This window comes from Lagenorhynchus albirostris, chromosome 9 (genome assembly GCF_949774975.1).
Source record: "Lagenorhynchus albirostris chromosome 9, mLagAlb1.1, whole genome shotgun sequence".
NCBI classification, from domain to species: Eukaryota; Metazoa; Chordata; class Mammalia; order Artiodactyla; family Delphinidae; genus Lagenorhynchus; species Lagenorhynchus albirostris.
In genome coordinates, this window is record NC_083103.1 from 90,189,539 (window position 1) to 90,216,149 (window position 26,611).

Below are 26,611 nucleotides of genomic sequence, written 5' to 3' on the forward strand. Positions count from 1 at the left end.
GAGTAATGTGTACTCAGCGGATGAGTGGGTAAGAGAGTGAGTGAATGGACTCAGTTCTTCGCCCCGTGCTGCGGCCTCAGATGACTCCACTCTCTCCCAAGCCCTTCGCCCGGCCCTGTGTACTCATATGCCTGCTCTCCTCTTTCCCCTCCTCTTACTTAGCATAAACCTCAACTCCTGGGAGTTCCCTGGCGGTCCAGGGGTTAGGACTAGACGCTTTCACTGCTGAGGGCCCAGGTTCAGCCCCTGGTTGGGGAGCTAAGATCCCACAAGCCACATAGTGCGGCCTAATATAAATAAATACATTTAAAAACACACTATTAAAAAGGAAAAAACATCAACTCCTTTTGGAGCAAAGCCCTCTTTCTTGACTTCTCTCTTGCCCCCAGCATCCTAATGCCTGGATTCTACTAGTTTCCCAAATCCACGGCCCCCCGGCTCTCCTGGCAGAGTCAGTCTCACCCCTACTTCCCTTTGCCCATCAAGGTATCTAAGACAGGGACCCCACGTTCCCCTGATCGGCCCACAGGGGACAGGAGCTGGACAGGAGGGTTCTGAGATTCAGACGGGAACAGTGGTGAAGGGGTGAGAAGGCTTTAGAGCAGGGACAGGAGGAGGCTGCTGGAAAGCTGGAGGACACCCAGGCAGGGTGAAAACCCGCTCAGCTTGCACCCACCCCCAGGATTTGGGGAAGGGGCCATCCCAGAGCCCTCTCTTCTCTGGAGGGTCTCTAGGGTCCAGACAGTTAACCATCTCTCTCCTGAGATAGCAGAATTATCCAAATAAAGTGCGGCAGGGGGGAGAGGGACTAGTTGGAGACAGGAAACTCGTTTCAAGACTTGGTTTAGCTGCTTATCAGTTCTGTGACCTTGCACAAGGCCCTTTACTTCATTGAGTCTCAGTTTCCCCACCTGTAAAATGGGAATAGGAGTACCATTTCAAATCCTCCGACAATAACACCCAATCCTGCCGTTCTTGTGAGGGACCAATAAGATGATGTGTGTGAAACTTTGGTGGGCGGGGCTCCTGTGAGCTGAGTCAGCAATTTCTAATTGGGAAATATTCCTCTTTGTTGTCCTGTCTTACACCTCCAGGGTCCTCGCCACCAGGCTCTCATGATAGGAATATTTTTGCTGCATTGTTCACCAGGAAGCGAGGGGCATCACTCAGCCCCCTGAGAAGCCCTACCTGGGCTGCCACACCTCCTCCGGGAGGCCTCCCAGTCTAGGAGAGAGCTGAGCAAACTGCCTGGAGCTGTTGAGCCTGATGTCAGACAGGTTCACTGCCTTGTGGTCTGTGAGTCTTGGCAGGAGAAGGGAATAAAACGGGAGGAAATCAGCTTTAAACTGACGATCAGCACGAGAGATGGGGGTTAAGTATAACCGGAATGTGATACTATACCAGTGTAGTGACTGAACAAGACTTTGACAATGACCTCTTCTGGGATTTATATTTGTTAAAAATCAAGGATATTCAAAGGAGAGAAACAGACTGGGGCACCATCATGCCCAGAGGCCAGGAGATGACCAAAATGACCTCCTGAGTACTTTGATGGTGACAGACAGATAGAGGTCTTCAATGCTCCTCCCCCACCCACCAGCTCTCCACCCTCCCCAGGCCCCACTTCTGGCCCCAGCTACCTGAGATGCCCAAGGCTCCGGCAGATCCGTACCCCCAGGGAAGAGCTCCAGCCCTCATGGCAGACCAGGAGCCAGTCTGGCCGGGCCCTCACCTGCACTTCCAGCAAGAAGTCCTCGGTGTTTATTCTGAAAGACACTGAAACCACAGCATGAAAGCCACATCCCACCTGCTGCGGGATGGAGGGGCGGCATGGGCAGGGCGAGCCGGACCTGGCCACCATGGGACCTAAAGAGGCCTTCACGATAGCATCTGGGTCACCCCATATCAAGCTCCCTGTTCCCCAGGGAGCCAGCCGGTTCCGAGAGCAAAATAACCCCTCTTTGCGCAGCCTTTTAGGTTTGTGTTTTAACCAAGTGCTTTTAAACGTGCTCCATCACTAAGTGTCACAGCAACCCTGTGGGGTGAGAATTCCCATCCTCCACATTCTGCAGAGGGAAGTGAGGCACGGAGGTTAAGCGACCCATCCTAGGTCACAGGATCTGCAAGGGATGGATCCAGGTCTTTTGATTTCAAATCTCATGACAATACTAGTGATGGTTCCTGTTCGTTGAGCATCTGCTTTTTCCACGCTCTGTGCTAAGCCCTTTTATTTTATGCTCTTATTATGCTTCCAACTTCAGGCAGTAACTATTTTCATCTCCACTTCATGGAGAAGGAAACGGAAGCTCAAAGCAGTAATGGAACCAAAGGCGCACACAGCTAGCAAAAGCAGGCTCCAACCTGACCCTAACTAACCTCTGTAACTGATTCTACCCGCAGCCTTAGCAGCACCGTATCTGCTGACCCTCAACTCTTACCTGGAGGCGAGGGGACAAGGTTTGGGTGCGGGATGCGGAGACAACGTGGCGAGACGTTCCCAGCCCTCTGTGTGTTCTTTGCCCTGGACCCAGACCCTTGCCGGCCCCGCGCTGGCCCCCGCCCCCCACATCTGGCTTCTCTTCCCCACACCGCAGCCTCACGCTGCCCAAAGGGCGAGTCGCCATCTCTCCTGGCAGCCTGGGCTCTTGGCCATGCCCCCGCTAGAGATCAAGACCGTCCCCCAGGAGTGCTGAAAGCCCTAAATCAGAGATCAGCTCTACAAGGCTGGGCCGTGGCTCCACCCTCACAGTACGGGAAACACAGGTGGGTGGCAGCAAACTTGTGGCCCTTCAGTTTGGTCCTCTTGCCCCGAGCCAGAAGGGAGGATCCCACAGCTGTGCAGGGGCCCGGGGCCCAGGTAGGAGTCCTGCGACCTTGGGGCGCGGCCCACCTGCTCTGGGAAGCGAGGGGAGCAGGGCTTCCTCACCGCTGGCCTCCGAGCAGTTTAAGCTCATATCCTCATCCTGCAGGGTCCCAGGAACAGGCTGAGAGGCAGCCGGCCACAGATACAGCGCTTCAGAGGACGAAGACAAGGAGAGGCTGGGGGAAGGAAGGGACTCCCCTAGGAGGGGACCAAGGAGCAGAGCAAGGGACCTGCAGCAGAGGGAGGCAAAGGCAGCCTCCCCGGGGGCTCCTCACCGCCCTGCCCGAGGCAGGCCCCCCGCAGCATGCAGAAGAGAGCCATTGCGCTCTCAATGTCTCTGTCTCTGTCTCTGTCTCTCCCTCTGACTGGGAAAGATCTCTTGGAGAAGTTTGACAAGGGCCTCCCTGGATCATCCACTCGAGCACATTTCTCACTGTAGGGCTGAAATGTTCTTTACGGAGAGCCCGAGTCCCTCCTGCTGGCCCTTCACCCCGTTTCTACGTGCTGTCTACTCAGACTAGATGGAAAAGACGCTCATCCCACCTGCCTTGAACACCTGCTCAGCATCTGCTCCACTCTTCCAGCATCCCCCAGATCCTGTTCGTTGCCCCTCCCCTGCCACTGAAGGTCCCAGCACTGACCTAGAAGCCAGGAGCCAATGCTTGCACCAGCCAGCAACGCCAGGGCTCCGAACGCCGCCCAGCCGCGCCGCCCTGTGCACCAGCGCCCTGCCCAAGAGACTGTGGGGGAGGAGGGCAGAGGAGCATCCGGGGACCCTGCCTCCGCCTGCCAGCCGCTCTTCACCCCGAGGCACCACCCCGGGACCAGGCAGCCGCCAACTCGCAGCGGTAGTTTGCCCCACTGCACCTGCCCGCCTCCCCCGGCCCCATCATCCTGGGGTGGGTAGGGGGCAGAGGTCTGATCACTGGCGCCTCGGAGCCCACTCAAGCCCCCAGATGGGAAACAGCAAAAGCAGGTCTGGGATAAATAGTGAGACAGCCTCTCACCATCGGTCATTTAAGGCGGACCTGGGAAGATCTGGGGAAAAAGAATCTGGAGGATGTAGGAAGATTGTCCCTTCACTGCCCCCACCCCGTCATTCCCCGATGGCCCAATCTGGCCTACTGGGTTGCTGCTGGGCCTCGGGCCTCCGCAGTGGGTCTCCTGGCTCTGCGCTGAAGATCCAGGATCCTGGACTCTCCTCTGCATACTGAGCCTCCATGGGGGCTTGGCCATCCAGCATCAGGCTCTGGGGAAATAGCTGTCAGTCACTCACCAAGGAGAGAAATCACCACCGACCACAAGAAATCCCCACTCTCTAACTCCAGCCGGGCCCTCGTTGCCACTTGCGAGCCTTTTTTCGTCTTGGGGACTCCATGTGTGTTCCCATAGATGCCCCTCGGGCCTCCCTGCTCTCCTGGAGCCCCGAGCCCCACCCACCTTTCTCTCACACAGCCAGTAAGTGTCAGAGCAGAGACCTGAGCCCAGATCGGGCCAACTCCGACGCCCGCACTCTTCACCACCCCCTTGGAAGTGGTGACATGGTGGCACGGAAGACATCCACTGAATCCCTGAACATCCCTCCTCAGATTCTAAGATCCCATCCTTCCTCATTCCCTCCTATCTTGGAGGAAAAACTGCCCCTCCCCTACGAACCATGCATTCATTCACCCAGTAAATAGTGTTCAGCCCAAGTGGACAGTGCACGGTGGGGGATACTGTAAGTTCAAGGTAAATTAACATGGACCTCCACAACCACCGCCTCAAAGAACCTACCTGTGAGTCCTGAAGATAAGTCATTAAACAAAGCAGCACAGGTTCAGTGACAGAAGAGAAGTTCAGTTTAACTAGCATTGGAATTGCAAAGGAGAGCTTACTTCTTGTTGGGGAGATCAAGAAAGGCTTCCTGGAAGAGGCAGCCTCTGAGACAGGCCCTCATAGATGAATAGGGTTTGAACTGACATATATGGTCATTGGGTGTTCCAGGAAAAAGGTGTTGAGGAGGCAAAGGAATGGGAGTAAGAAAGCATAGAGTGGGGTAGGTCAGACATTTGTCTAAAATTCATGTGCCATGAAGAAGAGTAATGGAAAATAAGATCTTGGCAAAAACACTGGACCAGCAGTTCAAAGCTAAGTCTACATACAGCCTACTATATGAACTTGGTAACTCATCAGCCCTCCAAATTTCAACTTTCTCCTTTATGAAATAAGACTGATAACCCCTGCTGCCCATTGAGTAGTCTCCCCCACCTAGCTTTGTCTCCATTCCTTCTCCATGCCAGAGCAATCTTTCTAAAATGCAAACATTAGCAAGTTAACACCGTCTTTAGAGTATCTAATGATCTTTGTAGCCTTCAGGGTAAATCCAAATCTCCCTTGCATAGCTCACAGCATCCTCTGTGATCTCGCCCCTCCTCGCCTCTCCATCCTCACCTGGCAGCACTAACTCCTCCACGGCGTAACTCAGGGTGATACTAACACACGTGCCTGTCCTCAGCATCCTCACACTCTCTCACCACGGAGGCGTGGCACCTGCTGTCCCCTTCCCCGCAGACTGACTCCTATGACCTTGCAAGATTCAGCTTAAGTGTCATTTTTCCAGGAAGTTTTCTTCAACCCAGGTAGCACCTATTGTGACCCTCTATTATGCTCATTTACTTCTCTCTCTCTCTCCTTCCTCTCTGGTCTAGGCATCCCAGAGTCTAGCTCAAGGCCTAGAACAAAGTGGGAATTCAGTTAATGCACACTGAATAAAAGGAAGGAAGGAAGGAAGGAGGGGAGGGAGGGAGGGAGGGAGGAAGAAAACAGATTATGTGGCTGCAAGGGTTTTATAAAGTACAACACAAATATTAAGTATAATAAATAATGTATTAATAAGAAATACGTATAAACTATGGGTCCTTTCTTTAATGAACTTATAATCCAGTAAAGTAGAAAGAGTCCCTTAAAGTTGAAGTAAGTCCCGTCTCCCCTGCAGACCACCTTCCCCTTTCAACACAGCCTGGTCTAGAGAGAATTCCAGAGCGTGCTCAGCCTTTCTTCCTGTCTCAGTATCAACGGAGCCTGGCTTGAAGTTCAGCCTCTGAACAAACTGGCCTCACCTTGGGAGCTGCCCCACCTCAACACTCACCTGTCCAAGGCCATGTGGTAGCCTGCAAAAATGGTCTTTAATGGTACAGGACTTCTTCATCCTTTTTTTGAGGAGGAGTTCATGTAATAATGACTTGCTAAGTGCTGCCTACAGGCAAAGTACCTGGCTAGGCATATGGGGGACAAGAGTGGGAAATAAAAGCCACACTTGGGGAAAATCAAACCAGGAGGTTGACCACACGGGTCCCCTCTAGAGCCCCCTCTCCTCTGCACCAGAGCTGCCAGAGGAGATTCCTTCCAAGAGCCTAGAATTCCAAGGGTGGGGTCAGGGGTGGGAGTAGAAAGAAAGAGAGGGCAGAGCAGGGTATGGCCTTACCATATGGGTCCGTGGCACCAATGCAAAACCTCAAGGTCTGCTAGGTAACGTTCTGCTCCTGTTCTTGGATCAGCGTTGATTAAATAGCCCGGCCAGCTTGGTTAGAAGCTGAGGGCTCCCTAGTTCACACATGGCTTCTCCCTTCACCGTCCTCCACACACACACACACACACACACACACACACACACACACACCAGAGAGACAATGAACTCTGCTCAGAAACCATGAATAGATCCCTTGTCGCAGGAAAGGGAGTCAAGGGGTAGCCTGGGCTGGGCAGCCCCAGCCCCTCCCATCAGCTAACTGGAAGCTTAGAAGCCGAGAAAAAGGGTAGGAGGAGGAGGGGAAGCCAGCTACTGTTGCTTAGCAACAAGATCCCTTGTGCCAAAAAGTGTGCCCCATGCATGCTGGCACAATCCCCCCACTTCCTGCTGACAGGCCTGTATTCAAGAGACTGATATTAGCATTTGTTCAAATGTTTGAGTCCTCTGGACGGTAACTCAGTTCTGTGTGGGTTGGCTTTTCCAGCAGTCTGGGGCTATCACCATGTTGAAATTGGGACGTTGATGAGGGATCTTTGTGACCTGTCTCCTCAGGGCTGCACCGCTCACTCCAATGCCAGGGAAATGGGGCCTCTCCACCCCACTGCCCTGGGGACCAGTTCCTATAGGAGACCTCAGTGCTATGTTGCTTCAAAGCACAAGGTGGCCCAGCTGAGCCCGGGATGGGCTGAACACACCTGGGAGCCATATCTCTTTAGTCAAGGAGGAAGAAGAGGTCCCAAGGAAGGGAAAGACTGGTGTGGCTCTCCTTCCTCCAAATGCCTCTCATAGATCCCTCAGATGAGACAGTTAAGAACAGGGGCTTTAGAGTCAGGCCTTCATCCAACCCCAGTTCTGCCACTTCCCTTACTCAGCCTTACCTGTAAAGTTATGATAATATTACCTACCTCATAGGGTTTATGCTAGAATTAAATGAGCTATTGAATATAAAATTCTTAGCTTTATAGCTAGTATCTAGCACAGACTCTATTCAGTAAATATTAGCTGCTATTATTATTCCAGTATGCGGGCCTCTCACTGTTGTGGCCTCTCCCATTGTGGACCACAGGCTCTGGACGTGCAAGTTCAGGGGCCATGGCTCACGGGCCCAGCCGCTCGGCGGCATGTGGGATCTTCCCGGACTGGGGCACGAACCCGTGTCCCCTGCAGCGGCAGGCGGACTCTCAACCACTGCGCCACCAGGGAAGCCCTGCTATTATTATTAACGATTACTGTTGAACCTCACTCACAATGAAGGGACAGAGGTCAGCTATGAGTCATAGAAGCAGGAGGAGAACATGGTGGCTGGAGCTGAGAAGCTCTTGGCTAAGTGCTGAGGTCTCCTAGGACAATACTCTTCAGCCTACAAATCTGTATACTTACAGTGTGTCATGAACTAGCCTGGGCATGGGGAATGAATAAGTCACAGGCTAGGAGCTTGCAGGCTGGGAGGAGAGACAGGAACAGATATAAAGAACTGTTGTTTTCTGGTTTTTGTTCTGTAAAAAGTGAAATAACAGAAGCTTGAACACAGAGGTATAGGAGAATAAAGGAATAGCTGACTCCTTTGCTCAGAGGACCCAGAGAAGCCTTCACAATGGAGGAGACATTTGAGCTCAGTTTTGAGAAATGAGAAGGCAATCACATAGAAGGGCATTTCAAATATAGTGCAGAGATGTCAGTGAAAATGGGCAAAGTCCCCCCCAAATTGTCTCCTCCATAGCAATGAGAAAACTGCAAAAAATTTGTCAGAATTAACTTTTTTAGAACTCTGGAAATTAACCAAAGGCTTATAACAATATGGGAAGAGTTTATTAGAGAAAAATGACAGACCACAGCTAACATCATACTCAATGGTGTAAAGCTATAAACTTTTCCTTGAAGATAAGGAACAAGGCAAGGATGCCCACTATTGCCACTTTTATTCAACATAATATTGGAAGTCAAGTCAAGTCAAACTGGGCAAGCAAAAAAAAAAAAAATTAAAGGCATCCAACTTGGAAAGGAAGAAGTAAAAACTGTCATTATTTGAAGATGACATGATATTATATCTAGAAAGCTCTAAAGATTCCATCAAAAAGCTGTTAAAATAAATGAATTCAGTAAAGTTTCAGGATACAAAATCAATAAACAAAAATCTGTTGTGTTTCCATAGACTAATAGCTATCAGAAAGAGAAATTAGGAAAATGATCCCATTTACAATTGCATCAAAAAGAATAAAATGCCTAGGAATAAATTTAACCAAGGAGGTGAAAGACCTGTACACTGAAAACCATAAGACATTGATACAAGAAATTGTAGAAGACACAAATAAATGGAAAGATATTTTGTGCTCATGGATAGGAAGAATTAACATTGTTAAAATGTCCATACTACCCAAAGCAATCTACAGAGTCAACACAATCCCTATCAAAATTCCAATGGTATTTTTCACAGAAATAGAGCAAACAATCCTAAAATTTGTACAGAACTACAAAAGACTCTCAAATAATCAAAGCAATCTTCAGAAAGAAGAACGAAACTGGATTTCAAACTATATTACAAAGTTATAGTAATCAAAACAGTATAGCACTGGCATAAAAACAGACACATAGATCAGTGGAACAGAATAGAGAGCCCAGCAATAAACCCATGGTTGATTCATTTGTGACAAAGGAGGCAAGAATATACAATGAGGAAGGGTAGTCTCTTCAATAAATAGTGTTGGGAAAACTGAACAGCTACATGTAAAAGAATGAAACCAGACCTTTATCTTACACCATACAGGAAAATCAACTCAAAATTTATTATAGACTTATATTTAAGACATGATACTGTAAAACTCCTAGAAGAAAACACAGGGAGTGAGCTCCTTGACACTGGTCTTGGCAATGATTTTTTGGATTTGACACCAAAAGTAAAGGCAACAAAAGCAAAAATAAACAAGTGGGACTACAGAAAATTAAAAGGCTCTGCACAGCAAAAGAAACCATCAATAAAATGAAAAGGCAACATGTAGAATGGGAGAAAAATTTGAAAATCATATATTTAATAGGAGGTTAATGTGCAAAATATACAAGAACTCATACAACTCAATGGCCAAGAAAAAAAAATCCAATTTTAAAGTGGGAAGAGGATCTGAATAGGCATTTTTCCAAAGAAGACATATAGATGGCCAACAGGTACATGAAAATGTGTTCCACATCACTAATCATCAGGGAAATACAAATCAAAACCACACTAAGATATTACCTCACACCTGTTAGAATGGCAGGCATCAAAAAGACAAGAGATAACAAGTGTTGGCGAGGATGTGGAGAAAATGGAACACTTGTGCACTGTTGGCAGAAATGCAAATTGGTGCAGCCACTACGGAAAATGGTATGGAGGTTTCTCAAAAAATTGAAAAGAGAACTACTGTATGATCCAGCAGTCCTGCTTTTGGTTATATACCCAAAGGAATGAAAACAGGATATGGAAGACATGTCTGCACTCCCATGTTCACTGCAGCATTAGTCACTGTAGCCAAGATGTGGAGAAACCTGTGTCCATCAATGGATGAATGGATACTGAAGATGTGGTCTATATATACAATGGAGTATTACTCAGTCATGAGAAAGAAGGAAATCCTGACATTTGCAACAACAGGAATGGACCTTGAGGGCATTACGCTAAGCGACATAAGCCAGACAGAGAAAGACAAACACTGCATGGTATCGCTTACATGTGGGATCTAAATAAAAAGTCAAACTCACAGAAACAGAGTAGAAAAGTGATTCCAGAGAAATAGGGAGAGTTTAGTAAAAGTGTACAAAATTTCTGTTATACGATGAATAAGGTCTGAGCATCTTATTCCTCTTATAATTAATGTAAGTTATAACATGGATGACTATAGCTTATAACGATGTAATATATAACTGAAATTGGCTGAGACAATAGAACTTAAATGTTCTCACCAAAAATGAAAAGGTAAATATATGAGGTGATAGATGTATTAATGAACTAGATGGAAGATACAGATAGCAAATCATGAGGTACACTTTAAATATCTTACAATTTTATTGGACAATTGTACCTTAATAAGACATTTTTTAAAAGAGTGATTCTAGATTAAACTGAGGTTAGCCTCTTCCTTGCTGTTGTCTCTGCCTGGCTGTCCAAGAAGTCTCTTTTATTTATCTCTCTGATACTCCTTCCATCCAAGATGAGCCATTCTGGGTTGCCCTGGCCATTTCCCTGGTTTGGACAGAATATCCATCTCTAGAGTGAGGTAGCAGGAGCCTAGGGTTCGAAATTTAAGGAGGCACTCACTAGCAAATGGACTGTCAGCCCTTGATTACCTTAAGAGTGATGCCTTCTTAAATCATGTGCCCTAGTGTGCCTTATCGGAAACCAGCTGAAGCAGAACCCCTCTGTGTTCTTCCCCTGGTAATTCAGATTCAGTCTCACCTTAGTCCTGTCCCTGCTCCCTGGCCTCCTCCCCACTGATACTCCCTGACTCCCCAGTACTGCCTCTACGGATGAGCCTCGACTCCTGAGCCTTGAGACCCTTGCTTTCTCTCCTTCTTCAGCCACTACTCTCAAAAACAACAAGGGCCATTTGCAACTGCCCTTCAGCTGTGCTCTGACACCTCCAGACAGATAACACTGTGATCTTTCTCCTCCACCCAAATGGAAAGACCCACGTGCAAGTTATACAGAATTCTCAGACCTATAAAATTCTCTTTTTCTTTAACATCTTTAATGGAGTATAATTGCTTTACAATGGTGTGTTAGTTTCTGCTTTATAACAAAGTGCATCAGTTATACATATACATATGTTCCCATATCTCTTCCCTCTTGGGTCTCCCTCCCTCCCACCCTCCCTATCCCACCCCTCTAGGTGGTCACAAAGCACCGAGCTGATCTCCCTGTGTTATGCGGCTGCTTCCCACTAGCTATCTACCTTACGTTTGGTAGTGTATATATGTCCATGCCACTCTCTTACTTTGTCACAGCTTATCTTTTCCCCTCCCCATTTCCTCAAGTCCCTTCTCTAGTAGTTCTGTGTCTTTATTCCCGTCTTACCCCTAGGTTCTTCATGACCTTTTTTTTCCTTAGATTCCATACATATGTGTTAGTATACGGTATTTGTTTTTCTCTTTCTGACTTACTTCACTCTGTATGACAGACTCTAGGTCCATCCACCTCACTACAAATAGCTCAATTTCGTTTCTTTTTATGGCTGAGTAATATTCCATTGTATATATGTGCCACATCTTCTTTATCCATTCATCTGTCGATGGACACTTATGTTGCTTCCATGTCCTGGCTATTGTAAATAGAGCTGCAATGAACATTGTGGTACATGACTCTTTTTGAATTATGGTTTTCTCAGGGTATATGCCCAGTAGTGGGATTGCTGGGTCGTATGGTAGTTCTATTTTTAGGTTTTTAAGGAACCTCCATACTGTTCTCCATAGTGGCTGTATCAATTTACATTCCCACTAACAGTGCAACAGGATTCCCTTTTCTCCACACGCTCTACAGCATTTATTGTTTGTAGATTTTTTGATGATGGCCATTCTGACTGGTGTGAGGTGATACCTCATTGTAGTTTTGATCTGCATTTCTCTAATGATTAATGATGCTGAGCATTCTTTCATGTGTTTGTTGGCAATCTGTATATCTCCTTTGGAGAAGTGTCTATTTAGGTCTTCTGCCCATTTTTTGATTGGGTTGTTTGTGTTTTTGATATTGAGCTGCATGAGCTGCTTGTAAAGTTTGGAGATTAATCCTTTGTCCGTTGCTTCATTTGCAAATATTTTCTCCCATTCTGAGGGTTGTCTTTTGGTCTTGTTTATGGTTTCCTTTGCTGTGCAAAAGCTTTTAAGTTTCAGTAGGTCTCATTTGTTTATTTTTGTTTTTATTTCCATTTCTCTAGGAGGTGGGTCAAAAAGGATCTTGCTGTGATTAATGTCATAGAGTGTTCTGCCTATGCTTTCCTCTAAGAGTTTTATAGTGTCTGGCCTTAATTTAGGTCTTTAATCCATTTTGAGTTTATTTTTGTGTATGGTGTTAGGGAGTGTTCTAATTTCACACTTTTACATGTAGTTGTCCAGTTTTCCCATTGAAGAGGCTGTCTTTTCTCCACTGTATATTCTTGCCTCCTTTATCAAAGATAAGGTGACCCTATGTGTATGGGTTTATCTCTGGGCTTTCTATCCTGTTCCATTGATCTATCTTTCTGTTTTTGTGCCAGTACCATACTGTCTTGATTACTGTAGCTTTGTAGTATACTCTGAAGTCAGGGAGCCTGATTCCTCCAGCTCCATTTTTTGTTCTCAAGATTGCTTTGGCTATTTGGGGTCTTTTATGTTTCCATACAAATTGTGAAATTTTTTGTTCTAGTTCTGTGAAAAATGCCAGTGGTAGTTTGATAGGGGTTGCATTGCCCACTCTCACCACTATTATTCAACATAGTTTTGGAAGTTTTAGCCACAGCAATCAGAGAAGAAAAAGAAATAAAAGAATCCAAATCGGAAAAGAAGAAGTAAAGCTGTAACTGTTTGCAGATGACATGATACTCTACATAGAGAATCCTAAAGATGCTATCAGAAAACTACTAGAGCTAATCAATGAATCTGGTAAAGTAGCAGGATACAAAATTAATGCACAGAAATCTCTGGCATTCCTATGCACTAATGATGAAAAATCTGAAAGTGAAATTAAGAAAACACTCCCATTTACCATTGCAACAAAAAGAATAAAATATCTTGGAATAAACCTACCTAAGGAGACAAAAGACCTGTATGCAGAAAATTATGACACTGATGAAAGAAATTAAAGATGATACAAACAGATGGAGAGATATACCATGTTCTTGGATTGGAAGAATCAACATTGTGAAAATGACTCTATAAAGTTCTTTTAAAGAGACCACTGAATCTACCATCTCTCCTATCAGAGGAGAAAACTGATGCTCTGAAAGGTGAACAAGCCACAGCATATTGGAGGCCATCCAAGCCCAAGTCTCCTGACACCTGGTCCAGGGTCTTCCCCACTCCCATACATGCCCCACAAGCCACTTTTTCACTAAGCAGGCAGGCTTAGAGAGAAGAAATTCCGCCTGTGGACCACAGCTCCGGCCAGTGCCTATGGAGTTCCATCGTGATCATGATCTCCCCTTCGTGTCTGCCAGTGAATGACAGCTTCAATCCTTGTTTGTGGATTTAAGCCTGCCCGTGATCTTCTCTGACTGCCTCCCATACGGTTTTCAGACTTGCTTAAACAGCCTCCATAATCACTCTCTCTTTATCCTCTGGAGAGGGAAATGTTAGTGCTCCAGGTGGAAAGCATGCATGATGTAAGATGCAGTCTAGAGATTCTGGAACACTCTGTACATCCCCCTCAGTGCCATCCTACTCCCTTCTTTGGCTTTGTCTACCAACAATACATCCCGCATCTTCATCCAGTCTATCTGTAGCATGTATGCACAGTACCCCTGGATCCCCTCAAACAGCCCCCACCTCCTTCAAGTTCAGTTTGGGTCATCCCACTGAGGTTAGTTCAAGCCACAGGTCCTCTAATGCCATCCCACAGCCTAATGAGGCCCAGGCACATACCCTTTCCATCCAGCCCTCTGGAGAGTGGTTTTCTCAATGAAGAAATGAATGACTCCTAAGTCTAATAAGAGGAAAGCTTTAATGAGTGAAAATTGGGAAAATGCTAGATCCAGTTACCTTATTCCAGACCATTACTGCATATCGATAAGCAGTGAAGAAACCCCAAGTGTCTGTTGCCATATTGCTTGCTTTGGATACAAAGAAATGGATAGAAGTGTATTTAGAAGGAAAAGAAATCTCTGTGGTCTCATATGGTAATCAGCTGCTTACTCATTAGCATACTGTCTCTGAGCACTCTCTTCTGTCTTGTTATTCTGACTGAAGTCTAGAATGGGGATGCCCAAGGAAGTGTGGAGGGCAGCCCCTCAGAAGGGTCCTAAAGGGCTTGGAGGTGACACCTACTCAGTCTTCTCCCCTCACTGCCCCCTTCCCTCTCCAGCAAGACCCCACTGGCAAGAAGTTTGAATTTTTCTTGGCAAGTAGAAATCTGGAATATCTTGGGCTCATCTTTGCCTGCTCCCAACTCCTCACCTTCCATCAGTCATTCAAACTGGTCATCTCTCAAATCTACCCCTCTCCCAGACCCACAGCCCCCTGCATGACCAGCCACCAGGATCTTCCCCAGAATGACTGTAACAGCCACCCAGTTGATCTCCTGCCTCCAGTCTATTCCATTCTAATCAGTCTGTACCTTTACTTCTTTTCAGCCAATCCAGATGCTCAAGTATCAATATGGAAGGATAAAATAAATGAAAATGGACCCTTCTTTTTTCTACCGTGCTGCCAAAGTAACATTTCCTAGAGCAAGTCTAAATAGATGAAAAACCTTCCATGGCTCCCCGAGCTCCCATGATAAAAGCATTCATTCATTTACTCATTCATTAATTCAGCAAGTGTTCGTTGGTCCTACCAAGTGCCAGGCACTGTTCTAGATTCTGGAGTTACATTAATGAATGAGTCAGGCAGAGCCCCTGCCCTCAAGGAATTTATAGTCTAGCTCCGTCAAGCCAACAATTAGAGTGCAGTCTCTGATGGGGAAGAACAGGGTGTGGTGGGAGCACCTAACTTGCACCCAGGGTGTCCTTAGCATGGCACTGAGGGTTCTTTCCAAGTTTACCCAACATGCTTTTCTAGCCTCATCTTTTTCCTCCCCTTAAGCCAGTCACTAGTCCTTCTTAGACTAAACCACAGCACCTGTGTTCATGCTGTCCCCTATTCCTGAACTACCCTTCCCCCTTTTACTAATTAATTATTTTAGTCCATCAGCCAGCCAATGTATATTTATTGAGAATGTACTATGTGCCAGGCACTGTGCAAACACCAAAGATGCAATGCTGAGCAAAACCAGACACGATCCCTGCCTGGTTGGAGTTTGCCGGTTAGTGGGAGGAGAACCACATGAATCAAACCACAGAAAGTGCACAGTTACAGCTCTGAAGAAGAACTATGAGAGGTACAAGGTGCTAATGAGAGCATGTAACAGACGTATGACTGAGTCTGAAGACTCAGCAAAGACTTCTCCAAGGAAGGGGCGATTGGGCTGGGATCTGGGGGTGGCGAGAGGGCTCCAAGCAAAGGCAACAGGCAAATTCCCTGTGGCAGGAGAGAGTGAGGTGCCCTCAAGGGACTGAAAGAAGCCAGAGTGGGTGAGTGAAGACAAGAGATGAGCAGAGGCTGGAGCGGTGGGTAGGCCAGATTAGGCAGAGCCTTTAGAGCCAAGGTAAAGATCGGTCCTTATCCCCAGAGCAATGGCAATCATTTTTAAAAAGCAGCCCAGGGACGTGATCAGCTTGCCACCATCCTTTAAGACCCAAGTCAGATGTCCCTCTACCTTCCCAACACCCCAGACAGTCCCCACCCTGGATCGTCCCTCTAGCAGCCCATGCACCACACGCACATGTGACATGTGAGGGTTACTCAGTGGCAAGTCCTCAACATCAGAGACCCTGTCCTCTTCATCTTTGTCCTCACAGCTGCACACGTGTCTAGCACATGGTAAGTACTCAGTAAAGGCTTGTTGCGGCAATCAACCAATCAACATGTGTAGTTGCCAATTTTATTTCCTCCCCTCCACCATCCTGCCCAGCCAGGAAGGTTCTATCCGACTGCCTTAGTTCAGACTCCTATGATCCCTCACCGCCTAAGCCATCTCCCTGCCTCCCTTCTTTCCCCCTCACAATCCATCCTCCAAGTGGCTACCAGGTTTCCTTCCTAAACAAAGGTCAGACCAGACCACTCTGCTCCTTGCATAAGCCTTCACTGACTCCCCATTGCCTGCAGGATCAAATTCAAATTCTTTAGGCTAACTATTCAATGCACCTCATGATCTAATCTCAAACTAATCTTTCGGGCCTCATGTTTCATTGCATCCTTCCTTCCCTGGACCCTATATTCCAACTACAATCAAAATCCTAGAATACTCCTTAAGCAGACCTCCACTCCCACCCCCATGTCTCTGCTTAGGCTGTGCTTCCCTCATGTTTTCATAATTGGAAAACTGCTGGTGCTTTAAGATATAGCTCAACTGCTAACCTATCACAAAGCTTCTCCTCTCATCCCCCAAATCCAAAATGAATGGCTTCTTTTTTTGTATAAATATAGTTATTCCTAGCACCAGGCCCAATAACCAACACATCACAGTCCCATTCTGTCCCTGCTCTGCACTCTCCCTCATCAGCCACTAAGGCAGCCCTGAAGAGTGGGAAGGACAGGAAAGCAGCTCTCTCTCCCCATGTGGGATCCTGCATTCCTAGGAGGAAAGAGAAACAAAGCCACCCTTGTTCAAATCTTCAGACAAAAAAAAAATGACCCAACCCATATTCTAGGAAATGATTTTGAAGTCTACAAAGAACCATCCATTTTTTCTGAACGATTTCTCAAGCTCAGAAATAAAATACCAAGTTTGTAATTTACACACTATAAATAAAAGTGACACCCCCAAATTGCTCATTTTGTTTAGCAAAGACTTCTTTTTCACCTTGTTTAAAAGCCATTAAAAAAAAAGCCATTTACTTTGGGAGCTGTTCAAATTTATATCTGAAGACCTAAACTAAGCCTAAATGCTCAGCTGAATATGGACTGTGAGAAGAATTCCCCACATGGTGAGTCAGTGCTGTCACTATTGGACACAAAGGGCATTTTTCATCTGCTTTAATTAAGACACAAAGGAGTAGCAAAAAATATCAATTATGTGGTTGATTAAAAGTACTTTCCTAAACATCTGCTCCAGGTCAGCAATAACTAACACTTTAAATCAATGTTTAATGACTGACATGACTGTAAAATCTCGTGCAGAGAAAATAAGTCACTCTCTCCATGTGCAACTTTCTTTGATACCCACTTTGGCACCCACTGGTCTTTTCTTCTCCAAGACTGGCTTTCATCAATTATCCAAAGCCCATCAATGGCTGACTGCATGCAATGGGGGTGGGGCGCTGAGCAAAGTTCTCTGCTCTCTTGGAATTCACGGTCCAACGCAGACACGCACATGCAGAACAGAGTCAACAAAATGGCCCCAGTAATATGTCATATTGTACATCTGCAAAATCAGATTTTTCTTTGTTTTTACATCATCGTGTGTGGAGACATCTCCTTTGAAGTTTATTTTGTTTACATGACCACCCTGGGAGGTAAGCTAAGAAGGGACTTCTATCTCCATTTTTTTTGTTGTTATATTTTTAAGTAATTTTTATTGGAGTACAGTTGATTTACAACGTTGTGTTAGTTTCTACTATACAGCAAAGTGAATCAGCTATCTGTATACACATATCCCCCCCTTCTTTGGTTTTCCTTCCCGTTTAGGTCACCACAGAGCATCGAGTAGAGTTCCCTGCACTATACAGTATGTTCTCATTAGTTATCTATTTTATACATAGTGTCAATAATGTATATATGTCAATCCCAATCTCCCAATTCATCTCCCCTACTTTCCCCCTTGGTATCCGTATCTTTGTTCTCTATGTCTGTGTCTCTATTTCTGCTTTGCTAATAAGATCATCTATACCATTTTTCTAGATTCCTCATATATGCGTTAATATACGATATTTGTTTTTCTTTTTCTGACTTACTTCACTCTGTATGACAGTCTCTAGGTCCATCCACGTCTCTACAAATGACCCAATTTCATTCCTTTTTATGGCTGAGTAATATTCCATTGTATATATGTGCCACATCTTCTTTATCCATTCATCTGTCGATGGACACTTAGGTTGCTTCCATGTCCTGGCTATTGTAAATAGTGCTGCAGTGAACATTGTGGTACATGACTCTTTTTGAATTATGATTTTCTCAGGGTATATGCCCAGTAGTGGGATTGCTGGGTCCTATGGTAATTCTATTTTCAGTTTTTTAAGGAACCTCCATACTGTTCTCCATAGTATCTGCATCAATTTACATTCCCACCAACAGTGCAAGAGGGTTCCCTTTTCTCCAGACCCTCTCCAGCATTTATTGTTTGTAGATTTTTTTGATGATGGCCATTCTGACCATTTCAAGGTCACGCTGGTGGGCCAAGTGACGGGGGCAACAGGTAAGCCAGAATCTTATGACTTTAGATCCAGAGCTCTCTCCCCCCTCTCCAGGGCTGCCTCCCATAGACCTGGAAAGACAGAGAGACTGACAACATCAGTGCCCTTGGAGTAAGAGGCAGGTCTAGGGCTGGGGTTTAGGTGGGGGAGACAGGAAGAGGCTTGAAGAACTTGGCCAGCTTGGACAGGCAGGGTGGAAGCAGCAGACAAATCCAGCTGAAGGGGATTTTCAGAAACCTTTTAAATTATGGAAGAGAATGGACTTGCTATGTGGCAAGATGAGGAAAGAGGCAGATGAAAATGCAGGGCCTTGACTTTGACTGTGGTTCCCGTATACTTTTAAAAGATACATCCAGGGTAGGAAATTCCAAATGCCAGTTCATCTTCTCTCTCTTTTCCTGCCAGAATAGGAGCAAAGTTCTTAGGGCTTGGAGCTGCATCAGGGATGCCTGGGATCAACAACGAGCTCTGCCAGTCTCATCTCTGATCTCTGCCAGTTCATGAGCCAGAGTTATGAAGCAGCTGTCCCACTAACTTGGCTAATTAAATTAGAGCCCGCTGAATGCTTTATTGACCTCAAGCTCACTCCAGTGAGCAGGCCCACTTGGAAGGTGACGATGTTCATGGCTGTTGGTTAACAGATTAAATAGAATGGTCACAGACAATAAAGAGTGATAGGAAAAGTCACCTCACTGTAAACAAAGCATCTAAAATGCAGCAGCTATAGTGTGACCTGCAGGTGATTTATCTGATGTTATGGGTTGAATTGTACACCCCCTCCCGCAAATAAAAATACTTCAAATGTTGAAATCCTAACCCCAGTGCCTCAAACCGTGACCTTATTTGGAGACAGTGTCTTTATACAGGTAACCAAGTTAAAATAAGGTCATTAGGATGGGCCCTGATCCAATATGACTGGTGTCCGTAAAAGTGGGGGAATCTTGGACAGAGGGAAGACAATATGAGAGACATGGAGAGAAGATGGCCAAGGAGAGAGACCTGGAACAGATCTTTCCCTCAAAGCCCTCAGAAGGTAGCAATGCTGCCAACACCTTGATTTTAGATTTCTTGCCTCCAGAACTATGAGATGATACATTTCTGCTATTTAAGCCACCAAATTTCTGGTGCTATGTTATAGCAGCCCTCACCAACTAATATATCTGGGGACATATGAGAGCCAGAAAGACCTCTGGGTGAGAAGGAAGTTGCATGAGAACAATGAAAAAGAGCATCAGCTCTGGAATCAAACAAACTCGTGTTGGAACCCTGACTTTGTATTACCCACTGTGTGTCCTTGGGCATGACACTTAACCTCTCTGTGCCTTGATTCCTCATTTGTAAAATCTGGACAGTAGTATCTTTCTCAAAGGAGTGTTCTTAGGATTAAATGTGAAAACATAGTCTTTGGCCTCTACAGATCTAGGTCACACATGGCCTCTCAGCAACTAGGTGCAGCCACCAGCATAAATCATGACCAGCTAACAACAAAGATGATAATGGATGTGAGTCACTTGTATAAAATAACTACAAAGTGGACAAGAGCCTGATATCACCACACCCTCTATGGGATTCTGTGAACATTATGATGAATGCTTCCCTTCTCTGTTTTTTCTGCCCCACTATATTTATCACACACTTGCTCCTTCTCCCTCTCTCTCTGACTGGAGACTTCAGATTTATGCTCAGAAGTCCCTCTCCTTCTCTTCTCCTGCCAGACTTGGGCCAGAGGAGAGAATTCATTCAGCAGTCCCCAGGGCCTGCCTCTCACCACTTCACTCTTGAGCTCACTCCTGCACACAGCCAATAGATTTTGAGAAAAAGAATGCATTTTGATTTGCCTTTTCGGTTGCCTGGTTTTAGAAAATATAAAAAGCTTGTTACTTAAAGCCTTCCACCTCCACCCCAAAATAATAATAATCATAACAAAACCAAATGGAAAACAACTTCCAGTAACAATAAGGTCATATAGTAGTAAAGCCCTATTTGTCCAGATTTCTTGGGAGATTGGCTGTTTTGGTTAACTGCCCATTCTATTTAAAAGTTATCCTGGAGAGGGCAGACAGCAGAAACAAGAAGAACTACAATCCTGCAGCCTGTGGAATAAAAACCACATTCACAGAAAGATAGACAAGATGAAAATGCAGAGGGCTATGTACCAGATGAAGGGACAAGATAAACCTCCAAAAAACAACTAAATGAAGTGGAGATAGGCAACCTTCCAGAAGAAGAATAATGATAGTGAAGATGATGCAGGACCTCGGAAAAAGAATGCAGGCAAAGATCGAGAAGATGCAAGAAATGTTTAACAAAGACCTAGAAGAATTAAAGAACAAACAAACAGAGATGAACAATACAATAACTGAAATGAAAATTACACTAGAAGGAATCAATAGCAGAATAACTGAGGCAGAAGAACGGATAAGTGACCTGGAAGACAGAATGGTGGAATTCACTGCTGCTGAACAGAATAAAGAAAAAAGAATGAAAAGAAATGTAGACAGCCTAAGAGACCTCTGGGACAACATTAAACACAACAACATTCGCATTATAGGGGTCCCAGAAGGAGAAGAGAGAGAGAAAGGACCAGAGAAAATATTTGAAGAGATTATAGTCAGAAACTTCCCTAACATGGGAAAAGAAATAGCCACCCAAGTACAGGAAGCACAGAGAGTCCCAGGCAGGACAAACCCAAGGAGAAACATGCCAAGACGCATAGTAATCAAATTGGCAAAAATTAAAGACAAAGAAAAATTATTAAAAGCAGCAAGGGAAAAACAACAAATAACATACAAGGGAACTCCCATAAGGTTAACAGCTGATTGCTCAGCAGAAACTCTACAAGCCAGAAGGGAGTGGCATGATATACTTAAAGTGATGAAAGGGAAGAACCTACGACCAAGATTACTCTACCTGCCAAGGATCTCATTCAGATTTGATGGAGAAATCAAAAGCTTTACAGACAAGCAAAAGCTAAGAGAATTCAGCACCACCAAACCAGCTCTACAACAAATGCTAAAGAAACTTCTCTAAGTGGGAAACACAAGAGAAGAAAAGGACCAACAAAAACAAACCCCAAACAATTAAGAAAATAGTCATAGGAACATACATATTGATAATTACCTTAAATGTAAATAGATTAAATGCTCCAACCAAAAGACACAGGCTTGCTGAATGTATACAAAAACAAGACCCATATATATGCTGTCTACAAGAGACCCACTTCAGACCTGGGGACACATTCAGACTGAAAGTGAGGGGATGGAAAGATATTCCATGCAAAGGGAAATCAAAAGAAAGCTGGAGTAGCAATACTTATATCAGATAAAATAGACTTTAAAATAAAGAATGTTACAGGAGACAAGGAAGAACAGTACATAATGATCAGGGGATCAATCCAAGAAGAAAATATAACAATTATAAATATATATGCACTCAACATAGGAGCACCTCAATACATAAGGCAACTGCTAACAGCTATAAAAGAGGAAATCGACAGTAACACAATAATAGTGGGGAATTTAACACCTCACTTACACCAATGAACAGATCATCCAAAATGAAAATAAATAAGGAAACAGAAGCTTTAAATGACACAATAGACCAGATAGATTTAATTGATATTTATAGGACATTCCATGCAAAAATAGCAGATTACACTTTCTTCTCAAGTGCACATGGAACATTCTCCAGGATAGATCACATCTTGGGTCACAAATCAAGCCTCAGTAAAGTCAAGAAAATTGAAATCATATCAAGCATCTTTTCTGACCACAACGCTATGGAATTAGAAATCAATTGCAGGGAAAAAAATGTATAAAACACAAACACATCGAGGCTAAACAATACGTTACTAAATAACCAAGAGATCACTGAAGAAATCAAAGAGGAAATCAAAAAATACCTAGAGAAAAATGACAATGAAAACATGATGATCCAAAACCTATGGGATGCAGCAAAAGCAGTTCTAAGAGGGACGTTTATAGCTATACAAGCCTACCTCAAGAAACAAGGAAAATCTCAAATAACCAATCCAACCTTACACCTGAGGAACTAGAGAAAGAAAAACAAACAAAACCCAAAGTTAGCAGAAGAAAAGAAATCATAAAGATCAGAGCAGAAATAAATGAAATAGAAACAAAGAAAACAATAGCAAAGATTAATAAAACTAAAAGCTGGTTCTTTGAGAAAATAAACAAAATTGACAAACCATTAGCCAGACTCATCAAGAAAAAGAGGGAGAGGACTCAAATCAATAAAATTAGAAGTGAAAAAGGAGAAGTTACAACAGACACCGCAGAAATACAAAGCATCCTAAGAGACTACTACAAGAAACTCTATGCCAATAAAATGGACAAGCTGGAAGAAATGGACAAATTCTTAGAAAGGTATAACCTTCCAATATTGAACCAGGAAGAAATAGAAAATATGAACAGACCAATCACAAGGAATGAAATTGAAACTGTGATTAAAAATCTTCCAACAAACAAAAGTCCAGGACCAGATGGCTTCACAGGTGAATTCTATCAAACATTTAGAGAAGAGCTAACACCCATCCTTCTCAAACTCTTCCAAAAAATTGTGGAGGAAGAAACACTCCCAAACTTATTTATGAGGCCACCATCACCCTGATACCAAAATAAGATAAAGATACTACAAAAAAAGAAAATTACAGACCAGTATCACTGATGAATATAAATGCAAAAATCCTCAACAAAATACTAGCAAACAGAATCCAACAACACATTAAAAGGATCACACACCATGATCAAGTGGGATCTATCCCAGGGATGCAAGGATTCTTCAATATACACAAATCAATCAATGTGATATACCACATTAACAAATTAAAGAACAAAAACCATATGATCATCTCAATAGATGCAGAAAAAGCTTTTGACAAAATTCAACACCCATTTATGATAAAAACTCTCCAGAATGTGGGCATAGGGGGAACCTACCTCAAAATAATAAAGGCCATATACAACAAACCCACAGAAAACATCATTCTCAATGGTGAAAAAGTGAAAGCATTTCCTCCAAGATCAGGAAGAAGACAGGATGTCCACTCTCACCACTATTATTCAACATAGTTTTGGAAGTTTTAGCCACAGCAATCAGAGAAGAAAAAGAAATACAAGGAATACAAATTGGAAAAGAAAAAGTAAAACTGTCACTGTTTGCAGATGACATGATACTCTACATAGAGAATCCTAAAGATGCTACCAGAAAACTACTAGAGCTAATCAATGAATTTGGTAAAGTTGCAGGATACAAAATTAATGCACAGAAATCTCTTGCATTCCTATGCACTAATGATGAAAAATCTGAAAGAGAAATTACGGAAACACTCCCATTTACCATTGCAACAAAATGAATAAAATACCTAGGAATAAACCTACCTAGGGAGACAAAAGACCTGTATGCAGAAAACTATGACACTGATGAAAGAAATTAAAGATGATACCAACAGATGGAGAGATATACCATGTACTTGGATTGGAAGAATCAATATTGTGAAAATGACTATACTACCCAAAGCAATCTACAGATTCAATGCAATCCCTATCAAATTACCAATGGCATTTTTTGTGGAGCTAGAACAAAAAATCTTAAAATTTGTATGGAGACACAAAAGACCCCGAATAGCCAAAGCAGTCTTGAGGGAAGAAAACGGAGCTGGAGGAATCAGAGTCCCTGACTTCAGACTATACTACAAAGCTACAGTAATCAAGACAATATGGTACTGGCACAAAAACAGAAACATAGATCAATGGAACAAGATAGAAAGCCCAGAGATAAACCCACGCACCTATGGTCAACTAATCAATGACAAAGGAGGCAAGAATATACAACAGAGAAAAGACAGTCTCTTCAATAAGTGGTGCTAGGAAAACTGGACAGCTACATGTAAAAAAGTGAAATTAGAACACTCCCTAACACCATACACAAAAATAAACTTAAAATGGATTAAAGACCTAAATGTAAGACTGGACACTATAAAATTCTTAGAGGAAAACATAGAAAGAACACTCTTTGACATAAATCACAGCAAGATCTTTTTTGATCCACCTCCGAGAGTAATGAAAATAAAAACAAAAATAAACAAATGGGACTTAATGAAACTTCAAAGCTTTTGCACAGCAAAGGAAACCATAAACAAGACAAAAAGACAGCCCTCAGAATGGGAGAAAATATTTGCAAACGAATTAACGGACAAAGGATTAATCTCCAAAATATATAAGCAACTCATGCAGCTCAATATTAAAAAAACAAATAACCTAATCAAAACATGGGCAGAAGACCTCAATAGATGTTTCTCCAAAGAAGACATACAGATGACCAAGAAGCACATGAAAAGCTTCTCAACATCACTAATTATTACAGAAATGCAAATCAAAACTACAATGAGGTATCAGCTCATACCAGTTAGAATGGGCATCATCAGAAAATCTACAAACAGCAAATGCTGGAGAGCACGCAGAGAAAAGGGAACCCTCTTGCACTGTTGGTGGGAATGTAAATTGATACAGCCACTATGGAGAAGAGTATGGAGGTTACTTAAAAAACTAAAAATAGAACTACCATACGACCCAGCAATTCCACTACTGGGCATATACCCAGAGAAAATCATAATTCAAAAAGACACATGCACCCCAATGTTCATTGCAGCACTATTTGCAATAGCCATGTCATGGAAGCAACCTAAATGCCCATCGAGAGACGAATGGATAAAGGAGATGTGGTACATATATACAGTGGAATATTACCCAGCTATAAAAAGGAAAGAAAATGGGTCATTTGTTGAGACGTGGTTGGATCTAGAGTCTGTCATACAGAGTGAAGTAAGTCAGAAAGAGAAAAACAAATATCGTATATTAACGCATATATGTGGAACGTAGAAAAATGGTACACATTAACCAGTTTGCAGGGCAGAAACAGAGACACAGATGTAGAGAACAAACGTGTGGACACCAAGCGGGGAAAGCGGCAGGGGGGGTGTGTGTGTGTGTGATGAATTGGGTGATTGGGATTGACATGTATACACTGATGTGTATAAAATTGATGACTAATAAGAACCTGCTGTATAAAAAAATAAATAAAATTAAATTTAAAAAATAATAAAAAAATAAAAGTTATCCTGTCACAGCTGAGGACCAACTTCCAGAGAATTAGAATGTAAATCAAATATGCTAAATTCCAAGTGCACTGGGATGGTTGGCTCCTTCCTGTTTCAGAAGCCTTGCAGAGTTTGGCAGTGTTTCAGGGACAGTGTCAGGCCTTCAGTTAGTGCTGAAGAGTCCTGATAACAAGAACTGTATCTCCAGGTGGTATAAATTCTAAGCAAACAGGCTTTTATACATGTACAAAAATACAAATATCCACGCACAGCCAAGAGAAGAAGCTCTCCTGGGACCAAAATCAAACATTTCCAATGTTAGAGATCTCATGGGCTCCTTACAAGGACACTCCAGCTCACGCCACAAAGATGCCCCACTGCTCTCTTCATTTGGGCCACATTGTCACACATTGTGTGGGGCTGAATTCAAACCAATCCATAATTATTGATTAAGTTTACTCTGTCCAAGAAAAGCATTTGACACCATTCCTACCCTCAAAAAGCTGCAATTTAGTTAGAGAACCACGTACATAATTCAACTCTAAATTGAGTGCACTGAGCTTGAAGCGCTAGACACTAGAGTTAACATGTTAACACAGATCATTCCTCTGTGCCAGGCCCTATGCTATGTGTTTTACATAAATTATGTCACAGAACTAAGTAATTGTGGACTTGGATATGAATCCCAGGTCTGTGTGACTCCACAGCCCACGCTGGCTCTTCACCCCCCAACCCTGCCTCCTCTGCCCTTCCTCTTATCCAAGTCTCGGTCGACCAGCTGGCTGCCACAAAGATCCTCCAAACGATCAGAGCTCTTCCTTCCCTTCCATTTTCATCCCCACATACTCACCCATAGCTCCTACTACTCTTTTCCCAGAAAAGCAAAACAAAAAAGCAGAGAACCAAGATTAGGGGCTTCTCAGGAGCCCCTTTCTTATACTCTGAAGCAAACTCCAAGGGGAAATATACTTCAGTACAAATCAAAAAAGGTTTTTACTCTTTTTGCTTCATGG

General features: G+C 43.9%; 1 protein-coding gene across 1 annotated transcript in view; it reads right to left on the minus strand.

Moving 5' to 3' along the window:
* Positions 1–6,482, minus strand: part of TMPRSS5 (transmembrane serine protease 5) — a 31,816-nt gene extending 25,334 nt beyond the window's left edge. The window contains exons 1-6 of the mRNA XM_060160886.1: positions 6,330–6,482; positions 3,989–4,112; positions 3,505–3,603; positions 2,891–3,013; positions 1,641–1,776; positions 1,189–1,302 (exon numbers count right to left, since the gene is read on the minus strand). Of these exons, the coding sequence (XP_060016869.1) occupies positions 1,189–1,302; positions 1,641–1,776; positions 2,891–3,013; positions 3,505–3,603; positions 3,989–4,112; positions 6,330–6,332 (599 nt within the window). The 5' untranslated portion in view covers positions 6,333–6,482. The remainder of the gene's footprint in view (positions 1–1,188; positions 1,303–1,640; positions 1,777–2,890; positions 3,014–3,504; positions 3,604–3,988; positions 4,113–6,329) is intronic.
* Between the last annotated feature and the right edge of the window lie 20,129 nt (positions 6,483–26,611).